The sequence below is a fragment of the Mandrillus leucophaeus genome, unplaced genomic scaffold (assembly GCF_000951045.1).
Source record: "Mandrillus leucophaeus isolate KB7577 unplaced genomic scaffold, Mleu.le_1.0 Scaffold879, whole genome shotgun sequence".
In the NCBI taxonomy this organism is placed as follows: Eukaryota; Metazoa; Chordata; class Mammalia; order Primates; family Cercopithecidae; genus Mandrillus; species Mandrillus leucophaeus.
Window position 1 is genome coordinate 268,328 of NW_012109574.1, and position 13,600 is coordinate 281,927.

At 38.7% G+C, this 13,600-nt stretch overlaps 1 protein-coding gene across 1 annotated transcript in view; it reads right to left on the reverse strand.

Moving 5' to 3' along the window:
- Positions 1 to 2,157: 2,157 nt before the first annotated feature.
- IPO5 (importin 5) overlaps positions 2,158 to 13,600 on the reverse strand; it is an 83,719-nt gene continuing 72,276 nt past the window's right edge. Inside the window, exons 20-27 of the mRNA XM_011969152.1 lie at positions 12,225 to 12,397; positions 10,809 to 10,920; positions 10,668 to 10,723; positions 9,597 to 9,719; positions 7,713 to 7,932; positions 6,592 to 6,820; positions 5,296 to 5,437; positions 2,158 to 4,690 (exon numbers count right to left, since the gene is read on the reverse strand). Coding sequence (XP_011824542.1) covers positions 4,604 to 4,690; positions 5,296 to 5,437; positions 6,592 to 6,820; positions 7,713 to 7,932; positions 9,597 to 9,719; positions 10,668 to 10,723; positions 10,809 to 10,920; positions 12,225 to 12,397 — 1,142 coding nt within the window. The 3' untranslated portion in view covers positions 2,158 to 4,603. The remainder of the gene's footprint in view (positions 4,691 to 5,295; positions 5,438 to 6,591; positions 6,821 to 7,712; positions 7,933 to 9,596; positions 9,720 to 10,667; positions 10,724 to 10,808; positions 10,921 to 12,224; positions 12,398 to 13,600) is intronic.

Below are 13,600 nucleotides of genomic sequence, written 5' to 3' on the forward strand. Positions count from 1 at the left end.
AATCACAGTGTCAAGAAAGTAAAATAGTCCACACACACCACATTTATGGTACAACTTCACTGACTTTGCAGTTTCCTGGTATTTTCCACAACTTTCTAGGCTTCCTCCCAATGCCAAGGCTGATCAGAGAATTTGAAAAAAAAAAAAAAAAAAAAAGCTTGCGGCCGGGTGCCCTGGCTCACACCTGTAATCCCATCACTTTAGGGGGCCGAGGCAGGCAGATCACGAGGTCAAGAGACAGAGACCATTTTCGCCAACATGGTGAAACCCTGTCTCTATGAAAAATACAAAAATTAGCTGGACATGGTGGCTCACACCTGTAGTCCCAGCTATTCAGGAAGCTGTGGCACGAGAATCACTTGAACCTGGGAGGTGGAGGTTGCAGTGATCGGAGATCGTGCCACTGCACTCCAGCCTGGCAACAGAGGGAGACTCCATCTCAAAAAAAAAGTTTGCCTAAATTATCTGGAAGTATTAATAGAACTGAGGTGTAATTCTGATAGCCCATGCTTAATGTGCCTGGCTTCTAAATCCGTTTCAATCCTCTATAAGGTATGTACTATTATTGTTCCCATTTTACAGAGAAGGAAACTAAGGCATACAGCGTTTAGGTAAGCTGAGTACATGGCAGACTGGGATTTTTTAACCGACGCAGTGATTTTATTCAGAGTTCAACAGCTATGGCTAGCCTGTCTTGGTCAAGTTTCACTGGGATACAGCCAAACCCATTTGTTTACTATGGTCCACGGCTGCTTTTGTACTGCAACGGCTATGCAATGGCTAAGTGGTTTGTGAGACCCTATGGCTCGCAAACACATACTGTTCGGTGATAAGCGCTAAAATATTTACTATCTCGAACTTAGAGAACACATTTGCCAACCTCTGGTCATAAGCACATAGCACCATGATCTTTTAAGGTGTACCTTAAGATCACAGGAGCAAATTGTCGGGCTGATCCAAACTCTTACATTTTCTACCCATGTGTTACAAAACTTCTAAGGAAACAGGGGAACAAATCTCTGATTCATAGCAAGTGGCACTATTCTGGTTTCCATTACAATCTGAATGCTAGTCAAGAGGACAGAAATGATAGATCAAGAGGAAATACACAATGAAAGATCCTGAATTATGAAAGAACACATTTCAGAATTATACTCTGCTGCCTTAGTGGAATTTAGAAAAAAAAATTTTGTAATATTTTACCAAAAAATTATTGTACCACTTCTGGATTCATTTTGAGAAGTGAGTAATTTAGCTACAATTTATCTTTAAAATGTTTGTATTCATCCATTCAAATATAATACATACATAGAAATAATCAGCCCAAATGTTGTCCTGGCATACACTGGAAGGATTACAGCTGTGTGGGGAAAAAGGGTGCAAGTCTAGGGTAGGATGTTGTTAGAATTAACCCCTATTCCCCAGCATCACCCTTCAGAAGTTCCAAGTGCTGGAAGTAAATATCCAAGCTTCCTCCCAAGTGTGATGTGCACACATTGCGGGTCATTCATTTTCTTCTTCTAATATAGTGGTACTCATACTTTTAGGGCTGAGAAAGAAAATCGCTTAGGAATAGCAAACATGGCAGGTTTTGGCTATTAATCTTTTGTGGCAAAGAAGGTTAAGAGAAGCAAAGTAATTTCCTTTTTTTTTTTAAAATTTTTATTTGAGATGGGAGTCTCACCCAGTTGCCCAGGCTGGAGTGCAGTGGCACAATCTTGGCTCACTGCACGCCTCCCGGGTTCAAGTGATTCTCCTGCCTCAGCCTCCCAAGTAGCTGGGATTACAGGCACCTGCCACCACACCAGGCTACTTTTTGTATTTTTAGTAGATGGGGTTTCACCATGTTGGCCAGGCTGGTCTCCAACTCCTGACCTCAGGTGATCCACCTGCCTTGGCCTCCCAAAGTGCTGGGATTACAGGTGTGAGCCACTGACCCCGGCCCGCAAGGTGATTTCTGTGCAACACAGAAAACTGATGCAACAATACTCCTAGGCAGAATGAAGCAATTAAGTAAAACATTTACCTAGCTCCTGAGCCTTTCAAGTTGCTTAAACAGGCACCCACTCAAAAGATTAGATTATAAAAATATAATGCTTGCAAGATTGTAAGTAAGCTCCCCCCTTTTTTATCATCAGACCAGGTGCACCAAGACCATTTATTTGGTTATGTCTTTACTGATGGTTCTGTCAAACTGTAACTCCAGAATTATAAGGTTGCCTCTGATTACAGAAGTGTCAAATTAGCTTTAAGACAATTTTACTTTTCTTTAAAGATACAGCATTTAAAAAATACTCCAAATTGAGTTATGCGAAAGATTCTAACACTTGTGCGTGTAACTTGTTACAAAATTCCCAGAAAATCTAAGAGCCACACACATTTTTTTCCCTCCAGAAACAGCTTGCATTTATAAACAATATATATCACTTGCTGACATCAAGACCCCTAAATTTGGTACAAAAGCCAAGAAAAAAACTCCACGAATTTTCATCTTGCATAGACAGAATGAGGTATTAAAAATGCTTCTCCAAGTCCTTTCAAAGAATTGTTAGTTCATGGTACATCTTGCAGTTAGTTCTGAGCTCTGGATTTCAGAATCATGTCACACTAACAGCATTTACTACCAACCTTCCCTATTAACTTGATTCAACTACAATTACCTCTTTGCTTTTCTGCTTTTATCAAGGAGGATGTTGCCAGTCTGCATCGAACAGAGCACTTCTTTCAGAGCTCTTAGAACCTTGCTCTAAGTCCATCTCAGGTGTGAGCGGCTGACAATACCACTAGTGTTTAAACGGGAAGGTAGGAAGTTCTTGCTCCCAAAGCACTTAGCGCGGTGCCCAGCAAACACTAGCTTCTCCCAAACACATCCTCTGACCACACTGTCATCTCAACTCCTGCAGGTATGCCATGTTTTCAACATGTTTCTTTTCTGAAAGTGTAGTAATAAAGTGTAGTCATAATTTAAATTTAAAAAACCTACATTGCTCTAGCTGACTGGCATCAGTACATGAATCGGCTTTGCAGATGCTACATAAGAAAGCAGAAATGGGTTGTCTTGACACATTTTTTACTCCAATTCCCATCTTTTTCTCCCAAGGAATACAGGCTATAAAGCTCCAAATATTACCACACACATTACAAGAGCCCACAGGTATCCATCCACTGAAACCAAGGACTGCGCAGGTGAAGTCATTTAATATTTTGTTTTGCTAGATTTGGAAGCCTCCAGGCAATGGTGTTGTGCTGCAAACGGAAAATATATTTGAAGGGCATCTGCTAACAAGTAAACCATCTGTATGTAATCCATTCTATTTTCTACTCCATTTCAGATTTAGTTTTAATAAAGTAATACAAATCATTTAAAGAAAAAACCTTTAATTTAAAATTCTGATCTATGCATAAAATTCATTTTTATATCACGGTTAAATTTAGTACAAACTATAAAAATGTTAACACTGAAGTTTTCAACAGAAGTCTATTAAGATGCCTTAGAAAAATTAAACAACAGCAAGTCATTTACTGCTATGAGGTTAATACATAAAGAAACATTCACACATTTTACTGAAATTTTCAGCAAATAACTTTAGCCATAATACTTATAAGTTCAAAAGTTGTGTGTGGCTCTACAGCAATTATAATTTGCAATGAAAACACTAAGCCAAATCTTTTTGAGCTAATCAGAACAATCCTAGCTACAAAATTGGCTGAAATTTGCAAACCTTAAAAAGAACACCAATTGTGAATGGAATAGGTATCATAACTTAGCTTACAGTGGAAGATGGTAAAAACTCGATGCTTAAGACTGAATTGCACAAGGAAAATATTAGGGGAAAAAACACTCAGCTATTACTGATAACTATTACTTTAAAAAAATATTAGATCATTCTTATAGTAAAAACATGAAATGAATCCAAGCCAGACAGTACTGAGTTTTTACACAAGCCTCTTTTGTATTCAATGTTGTTTATTGAGGAGTGAATAAGAGACTACTGCCAGACATGCCAATGACACTTCACATTCAAGGGCTGGAAGCTGGAAAGCTTCCCGACTGAGTCACTGTATAAGCCTTCTGGGAAAAAGAACCAAAGTGACATCAAATATGCCATCTTCATGCTTGTTGTCTGTCATCAGTTTTTTTCAACTTTTGGGTCTAGTGGTTTGCTGGGTAGCAGGCTTCTTTCTACCCTACAGAAAGACTCACACTCCAATTAACAATGAACACTGAGTGCAGAGCAATCTGTGTGAACACACATCTACGCTGAGTAACTGTTCTTAAAGCTGTTTTTCCTTAAATTTCCTTATGTCTAACGAGAAAAATTAATTTGATTTCCCTTTCCCCTTCAGGTGGGTGGGTTATACCAATAGAAAAATACTCTTCAGTGCTACTGCAGGGCTTCCAGGAACTCCTTCACTGGTCTGGCAGAAATCCATGGAAACTCCATTCTGCAACACAGCGCTGCTCTTCCTGCTCATGGCTCTCCAGAATGGCCTACACACAACACTACCGCTCTCTCTTGCTCAAAAACAAAACAAAGAAACCTAAACGAAAGGGTAAGCGTTTATTTGGAGTTAGTTTTCTGGTGGGTGACATTAAGGCCCTTCACGCAGAGTTCAGGAGCTCCTGAATGGCGGCCTGCTGCTCAGGACTGAGCTGTGCTATGCACTCAGTCCACAGTCCTCCAGAAGTCTAGGGAAAGAAACATGTTCAGAGACTTAGACATGGCAAAATGCTCATTTGGAAGGATCATCACCATAGGTAGACTGTAATAATGCCAAAATACCTTCTCCCTAGGTAGTTTATTTTGATGAGTATCATTGTAAAAGCAAGAAATCTGTTCGTTTTTTTAAAGTTCATTTCATTTACAGTAAGGTTTCTTCATTTTTGCATTGATAAAGCTACACAAAGCAGGTAACATCTTAAAGTAACCCATATACCACATGAATATAGGAAGTAAAAATCATCTATAAAGTTTCTTGGCAGGTGCCAAGTTATTATTAAATCTCAGTTTTTTTCCTTCAGATAGGCAGAAAAACTACACATAATAAGCCTGTGTTAAGCACCAACTGGTAGGCTCAAAATGTCCTAAGCTGAAGGTTTTAATTCTAATAAATAATAAGAACATATGGATGGATTACATTAAGTATAATCCATTTGAAGCTTACAGACAAGAGACTATGAAAATATAAAAATAAAATTCCCTTAGCTATTAGATTTCTAGTTTCTTCTCATAGAGGAATATAAAGACAAAAAGGCTTTATCTCCCCTTTCCCAATTCAACCAAATCAGCTTACCTGTACTTGGCGAACGACATTGGCCAGACGTTTGGCACAAGGATCTTCATGTTTAATTGCCTCGTGCATTTCTCCTTCCGCAATTATACTAAATATTTTGGGCAGATTGGTATTGTTTGGGCCAAGAACAATTGGATGATTACTGACAAACAAGAAGAAAACCTTAGTAAGTGAAATTTATAAGGAGAAATATGATTATGTGTTCACTAAGAAAACCAGCCATTCTTACATATGAACTCTTTAGTTTCTTCCTAAATAAGAAAAAAAAAATACTGGACTCATCTCTCAGGATTGTTTTAAGGGCCAAACACAACAGAATGCTCCAAATACCTTATAAATAATTTGTGATGTCTTAAAAAAATGTATTGTATTACTAAGAATAAGTTTCTTAACACAAATTTTATTTTGCTACTACAAAATTGCTTCTAAAATAACTCTGAAGTTCAAAAAAATTACATAAACAGTTCAAGAACAAACTGGGAAATAAACTCAGGCAAGTTTAACAGGAAAAAACCTAACAGTGAATTTAAGAATTCTAGTCTTTGTCACTAAGAGAATTTCAGAGTAGTCGTTTTCAAGGGAGATGATCAAATAGCATGATTAAGACCTGGTCATTTCAGATGCAGGAGCAGGTCAGGAGCACGTAGTCTGCAGGATGGCTGTTACATTCCTTAATGATGTACTCAGTGGAAGACTCAAACCCATTTCTTATGTGAACCTGAACTTAAAACAAGCATGGAGAATATGCCTGTTGGCCTATTGCTACAAACTCCACTGGTTGTAGCCCTTAAATTTATTCATAACCTAAAAATAATAATCAATAGTGACAGAGCTTAGATCTGATTATATTTGGGGGGAACTTGGACTTAGAAAACAGACACTAAACAACATGCCCTTAGGCCAGGTTTGGTGGCTCATGCCTGTAATCCCAGCACTTTGGGAGGCTGAGGTGGGAGAATATCTTGAGGCCAAGAGTTTGAGACCTGCCTGGGCAAAACAGTTAAGACCTTGTCACTACCAAAAAAATTTAAAAATACAGAAATAAATAATTAAAGTGCCTCATCTGTTGAATCTAATTTCATAAAGAATAACTCAAAATTAGACCTTATCATAAGGGCAGTGTTAACCGTGATATGGTTTCTTAATATGACTTATAAAGACAGCACTGTTATAAACCTATCCAACTGAGGACTGTGCAGAGATCATCGGTTAAACCTTAAAAGACTGATGTTAAACAAGAAAAATCAGGAAGCACTGTGGAGGGGAAGGAAATAAGGTCACAGTCTGCTTTCTTACCTTTCAATCAGGTCACACAGATAATTGAAAGTCTGAACAGCTTCCTCTTTATCTTCATGTAGTGGAAGCCAAGACAACCAGTGTGGAAGGACCTCTTCAACATTTACACAGTCAGGCTTGAACTTCATGATTTTCCCTACTGCTGAGATGCAGTTCTCTGTAGCATTGACATTTTCTTTGGTCTTAGAATCCGCAGACTGAATAACTCTTACCAGCAGGGGAAGTGCTTCTAAAATAAGCATTTCAAAGAAGTTCAGCTAAAACCTCACATTTTCATGCAAATGAATATAGATATTTTTGTTTTTGGTCCAGATATTGATTATGGTAAAGAAATGTTAAAATGTATGGGAAGTGTTGTCTTCTTGGCTATGTCATTACAGAATGGTAACAGGGGGGACTGCCACAGCACGGACAGGAGCACTAGTCCTCTACTAACTTAGAGACCCAGAGAGATTAGTGGCCTCCAGATTTATAGTACTCACCACATCACGCGAGGGTACTTCAGCTTTAAAAGCTGCTTAACTATATTCCCCAATAAGTTTTAAAAGTCCTATTCTGCCAGGCATGGTGGCTCATGCCTCTAATTCCAGCACTTTGGGAGGCTGAGGTGGGCCGATCACAAAGTCAGGAGATCGAGACCATCCTGGCTAACACGGTGAAATCCCGTCTCTACTAAAAACAGAAAAAATTAGCCAGCTGTGGTGGCGAGCGCCTGTAGTCCCAGCTACTCGGGAGGCTGAAGCAGGAGAACTGCTTGAACCCGGGAGGCAGAGGTTGCAGTGAGCCGAGATTGCGCCACTGCACTCCAGGCTGGATGACAGAGCAAGACACCGTCTCAATTAAAAAAAAAAAAAAAAAATTCCTATTCTAAGGGGATTGTATATCACCAAAACGCAAAGAGAAATGCACCCCGGAAGGCTGGGGGCAGGGTATGCCTTTGATTCTATTTCTATGAGAATAAATCATATCTTTTTATCATCTAAAATCCTAAATGCTACAGATGAGATGTTTGAAAACAGACTACAGCAGAAATAGGCAAATAATGTTTGGGAGTGTGGTAAAGAGTAAAGTAGGGATACACAGGATGTCTGGAATGCACGTAACTGAATAAGCAAAGGTACCTGTACAAAAAGGGCGATAATTATCTCCACCATACTGTGCCATGACTCCCAGGCCATATGCAGCTGCTTGCCTGACTTCTGGGCTGTTGTCACATACGTATTGGAGCATTGGTCTTAGGAAATATTCTGCATATTTAAATGAGGCTGGACTACAGTGTTCTATGACATCATCAAAGATGCATAATCCCCATTGTCTGTCTGGCCATGGTCTATGTGGACACTACAAAAGAAATTCTCTTTTAAGCTTCAAATACTGGTGTACACAAAGAATGTAAAGAAATATTCACTATAGACTATCTGCTTACATTGATATTCCTGATATAGGCAAAAGAAAAAAGAAAACATAGTAACAACCACTTCTTGTGACCAATGATATTCAATCAAATACACAGATTTAATAAAATTTAGGTTTCAAAGATATGTGTGATTTGTTACAGAACTCTACAATCTGACACTATCACACAGAAGAACTGACAGTGGCAGCATTGTATATAAATCTACTTTGTAAAAAAGACAATGGTAATGCTACATTAAAAAAATACAATAATAATAAAAGCTGCAAAGATCTTAACATATAGTATTTATTCAACAGGCTAAGTCATGTGTGCCTGAATCTTTTAAAAAATGTAATGCACTACTTAATATAATAAAATGCAAAACTGAAAGCCAAAAAGAAAAATTCCAAACATCTGATGACAGCTGCTAATTTGTAATATATTTTTAAAAAACCCAATACATGGCTGGGTGCGGTGGCTCACGCCTGTAATCCCAGCACTTTGGGAGGCCAAGGTGGGCGGATCACAAGGTCAGGAGTTTGAGACTGGTCTGGCTGATACGATGAAACCCTGTCTCTACTAAAAACCAACAAAAAAACGCAACTAAAGATACAAAAAAAAAACCCCAAAAAACTGAATAGGCCATTATATGATGTGTTGATGTAGGCCCATAAATGGAAACACATGTATCTACTACCGTGATGGGGAGTGTTAATGGTGCTGAGGCCATACATGCATGGGGGCACAGGCACGTGGGAAATCTCTGTACCTCCTGTTCAATTTGGTTGTAAATCTAAAACTGCTTTAAAATAGGAAGTCTAGAGCTGGGAGCAGTGGCTCATGCCTATAATCCTAGCACTTCGGGAGGCCAAGGCAGGTGGATCACGAGGTCAGGAGTTGGAGACCAGCCTGGTCAACATGGTGAAACCCCATCTCTACTAAAAATATAAAAAATTCACTGGGCGTGGTGGCGTGCGCCTGTAATCCCAGCTACTCGGGAGGTGGAGGCAGGAGAAGTGCTTGAACCCAGAAGTCGGAGGCTGCAGTGAGCCGAGATCGCGCCACTGCACTCCAGCCTGGGCGACAGAGCAAGACTCTATCTTGAGAAAAACAAATAAACAAAAGTCTATAAAACATTTTTTAAAACATCAAATATATGGGTGAGAGGTTTAAAAAAAAAAAAAATATATATATATATATATATATATATATAAAAAAGCCCATTATCCATAATCCATGATTGCTGGTAGTACATAACAAAGATAATTGAATTATCTATGGTCCACTAAAAAAGAAGTAACCATTCTGTTTCCTTTTATTAATTTAGGAGGGCATATATAATCTGAAATAATAAAAAAAAATCACTTGTATGTCCTTCAGATGTGTTAGAACTGAATTGGCCTATGGAAAACTAAGTTAGGAATCTTCAAGCATACAATGAATGAGAAAATATCCAGGGTAATGCAGTCAACTTGATAAAATCAAAGATGTACAATGGAAACAATCATTTCTGAGACCCATTTTAACTTCAAGCATTAGATCTTACATTGCAATGAAAACAATTCTAGGTTAACTATCCAAAACAACTACTAAGAAAGGTAACACTTACAATGAGGTTGACAATTAACGGAAGCAGCTGTTCAAACCATGGTAATACCTTTTCTTTGTAGCTACTGAATATTGAATGTAAAATATCTGACACTTTGGTCAGAATATAAACATCATTATCATCCTAGAAAAAAAAAACACACACACACACATACACACCCATATGGATTAAAAAGTATATTTTCTATTATCAATAGTAACATTTATAAAAACCTTAAAAAATGCAGAAAATCAATTTCTCATTCCTGTATTAAGGGTAAATCAAGAGTCTAGAGACTGAAGTCAAGGGTGGGTTATCATGTCTCTTACTAATCAAAGGCCAGTCTTACTTGGAAAGACAAAGGTGTGTGGCAAGAACTGTATTTACTGCAAAGATTTTCCTCAGAACATAATTAAAATAGATGGGTTGAAAAATTATCTCTAATTTCTACATTCTGAAATGAAGGTGTTTTTACTATTTTTACTTTGTTTTCAGCAGAATAATCCTCATTTCGGGGTGGATGGTGGGGAGAATGGGGTCTCGCTGTTAGTGGCAATTTGGGCCTACAAGCATGTGGGCACCTTCAGGAAGCTGGTACTACCTACATGGTAGCACTGGCCCACCAAGCGGCCACAGATGAGATGCTGGACTCTAAACACACAATGAAGTATGCTTGACAGTCCTAGGTGGTTTGATGACAGAACTAAGTAACCTGGTGAAAAAGGCCCCAGACGGTCAATAGTGTGACTCTGGGCAATCATTTCACACTGGAATTTTAGGTTACTCATCTTTAAAACAGTGAAAGCACCACAAAATACAAATGGTTGTTGTGAGCAGTATGTAAATGAACTAGGAAAACCTCAAGGTGTTTTGCTGAGTGAGGTATTACAACAAAATGCACATAGCACCAAAAGACATATCAGTTTAATTTCAGATTACTCATTCATAAATTAAGAGGGGAAATATATCCAATTCCTCTGCTAAAGACTGATAATTACATCAGAATGACAAGTCACATAAATCAGAAACTGAGGCATTTACAAGTCTTTCAGATGCAAGTGGTCATGGTAAGTTCCAAACGGAAAAATTTACCTCATCTTGTAGTGACTCTTCGACCTGTTCATCATAGTCTTCATCTTGTCTTTTAACTAAAACACACCCAAATAAATGTTTTTAAATCATCACCAAAATGGTCAAGGATTGTATTCAGAAATAAAAGCATGGAAAACTTACCTTGTCGTAATTCTTGATTTTTAAAATGTTCTTCAAGCTTTGCTTTCAATATACCTCCTAGTTCTTCAAAGTGTTCATTATTAAGGCATCCATCTCCCATTACTTCAATGCACTAATGAGGTTGAGAAAAGAAAACAATCCATAAGATTAGGGGTGTTGAAAGTCTAAAGTTAAACTTCACTAAGAATCATACGGAAAAATGAACACAGTTCAGTATCCTGGAAGATTAGTTATTTACATATGCTTAGCTTGTATTTGTTAGAATGACAGCATTGTAGAGATTGGAGTTAGAAAAAACATTTTCTTTTAAACATTACTGAGCACACCTAGGTGCCAGGCATCATGCCAGGTACTGACGATTCAAAGATGGAACACACACATGCATACACACACACCAGCTCCTAAGGAACACAACTGCTATATCCATACTCGGTACACACAACATACAAGAACACTGAAGGAAGGGTATTAGAGGTAGAAGAAATAATATAGGCAAAGGTATGGAAGCATGCTTTCTTCGGAAAAACAGAAGGAATTCTGAATTACATGAGTGTAAATAAGGATACATAAAGATGCTGAGAAATTGTAAATCTTCAATCAAGATTGGAGCAAACTACAGGTGTGCAAAATGGGATGACACTGTATGAGAAAGGAAGTGACTCAATGAAGAGCAAGGCAGTGCTTGAGGAAAGCAGAACGAACTGAGAGCAAAATAAAGGAGAGATCTGGAGCAGACCAAGGGGGCTATTTCAACGGCATGAAAAAGAGATGGGGCAATGAAAAAAAAACAGAGAGGAACTGAGGAAAGTAGAAAGAACAGAAACTAGAGATGATACCCAAGCTTCTGTAGTTGGATTATTAAGTACAAGACTAAAATACTATTCAGAATTTCTTCTCTTTTTCCAAAGAATGCATGCTTTCGTGCCGTTGTCTGTATCATTCCCTCTACCTATACTGCCCTTCCAAGGCAAATTTACCCTCTTTAAAAGAAACATAATAATACCAAAATATTAAAACAAAAAATTTAACATTTTTATTTTTTAAAAAATCATACACTACAGCATATACAAATTTATTTAGCTGGCCTACACCTGTAATCCCAGCACTCTGGGAGGCCGAGAGGGATCACCTGAGGCCAGGAGATCGAGACCAGCCTGGGGAACATCTATCAAAAATACAAAAAGTAGCAGGTGTGGTGGCACATCCCTGTAATCCCGACTACTCGGAAGGATGACGCATGAGAATTGCTTGAACCCAGGAGGCGAAGGTTCAAGTGAGCTGCGACTGTGCCACTGCACTCCAGCCTGGGTAACAGAGTAATACTCTGTCTCAAAAAAAATTTTTTTTTAAGCTTTTAGCAAGACTAATAAATGAACATACTACCTTATACATATTTTTTAAGAGAAAAATATTCACCTTTGCAAAAGAATGCATTATTTCTGAGAGGACGTCTGAATCTGGTTCTGTACCAATGGCCTTAATTAGAGCATCACACATAAAATGCCACATCTGTGTGAGATACTCAGGACCACGGACTCTTGCACACTCCAGGAGAAGAGGCATGGATTCTGCTGCTGCCACTCGAACACGTTTCATTGTTAAGGAACCTCAAAAGACTGTTTATTATTTCACTTAAATGTTAAAGGGTTCAATCCATTAATAGGAGTGCTAGGCAACTTCTGTTTATCTAAGATATCCAAGAGCTTGTGTTAAATATAAAGCATGTATAAAAATAGAAAAGACATACCTCCCGTCTCCTGTCACCTATAATAGTGGCAGGAATAAGTCCAGCAGCAGTGAAGGGCTGCCTACTGCTCAAATGTAAACCAAAATACAAAAATGACTATGAAAGGACCCATGACCATTAGCATGCCTCAAGGTGTACCCACCTCAAAACCTCAGGTAGTATGTTTCTAATAAATGCAACTGAAGCATTTCCCTGAAAAAAACTACCGAGGACCTCTTCCTATGCTGGCCTTTTCAGTTTTCAATAAAGATTAAATTGTCTTTCCCTATCTAATCTCATTTACAAAATAAGGTCTTGATAACTTCCTCTTAAAAGCAATTTCACTTTGTCCTCTGGCATCCTGGGAAGTAAGTCTTTGTGGGGTAAAAGCTGTCTTCTGTAAAGGACACCACTATAGGATATCGTAAGAGGAATGATGACAAAGGGGCTTTGGAGTCAGAGAGATCGGGGTTTGTGTCTGGGCTCTAACATTCTCTTGTGTGTAAAGACATAAAAATGTACCAGAAAATATTAATTATGACTACTATTATGTTAAGAAGGATATTGGAATGCAGATGAGGGTGGATCACCTGAGGTCAGGAGTTCGAGACCTGCCTGGCCAACGTGGTGAAAACCCGTCTCTACTAAAAACAAAAAACCAACAAACAAAAAAAACAAAAAACAAAAGTTAGCTGGGCATGGTAGCACATGTCTGTGATCCCAGCTACTCAGGAGGCTGAGGCAGAAGAATCACTTGAACTTGGGAGGTGGCGGTTGCAGTGAGCTGAGATCGTGCCACTGCACTCCAGCCTGGGCAACAGAGTGAGACTCTGTCTCAAAAGAGAATGCAGATGTACCAAGCGACGTTTCCCCCTAAAGGTGCTATCCACATTGGAAATGGAGGATTCTCACTGCTACAGAAAGTTGACTATCTATCGCTGGTTCTCTAATCTATTAAGACAGGTCTTTGCCAGGCACAGTGGCTCACGCCTTTAATCTCGTAACTTTGTGGGGCCAAGACAGGAGGATTGCTTGAGCCTAGGAGTTTGAGACCAGCCTCGGCAAC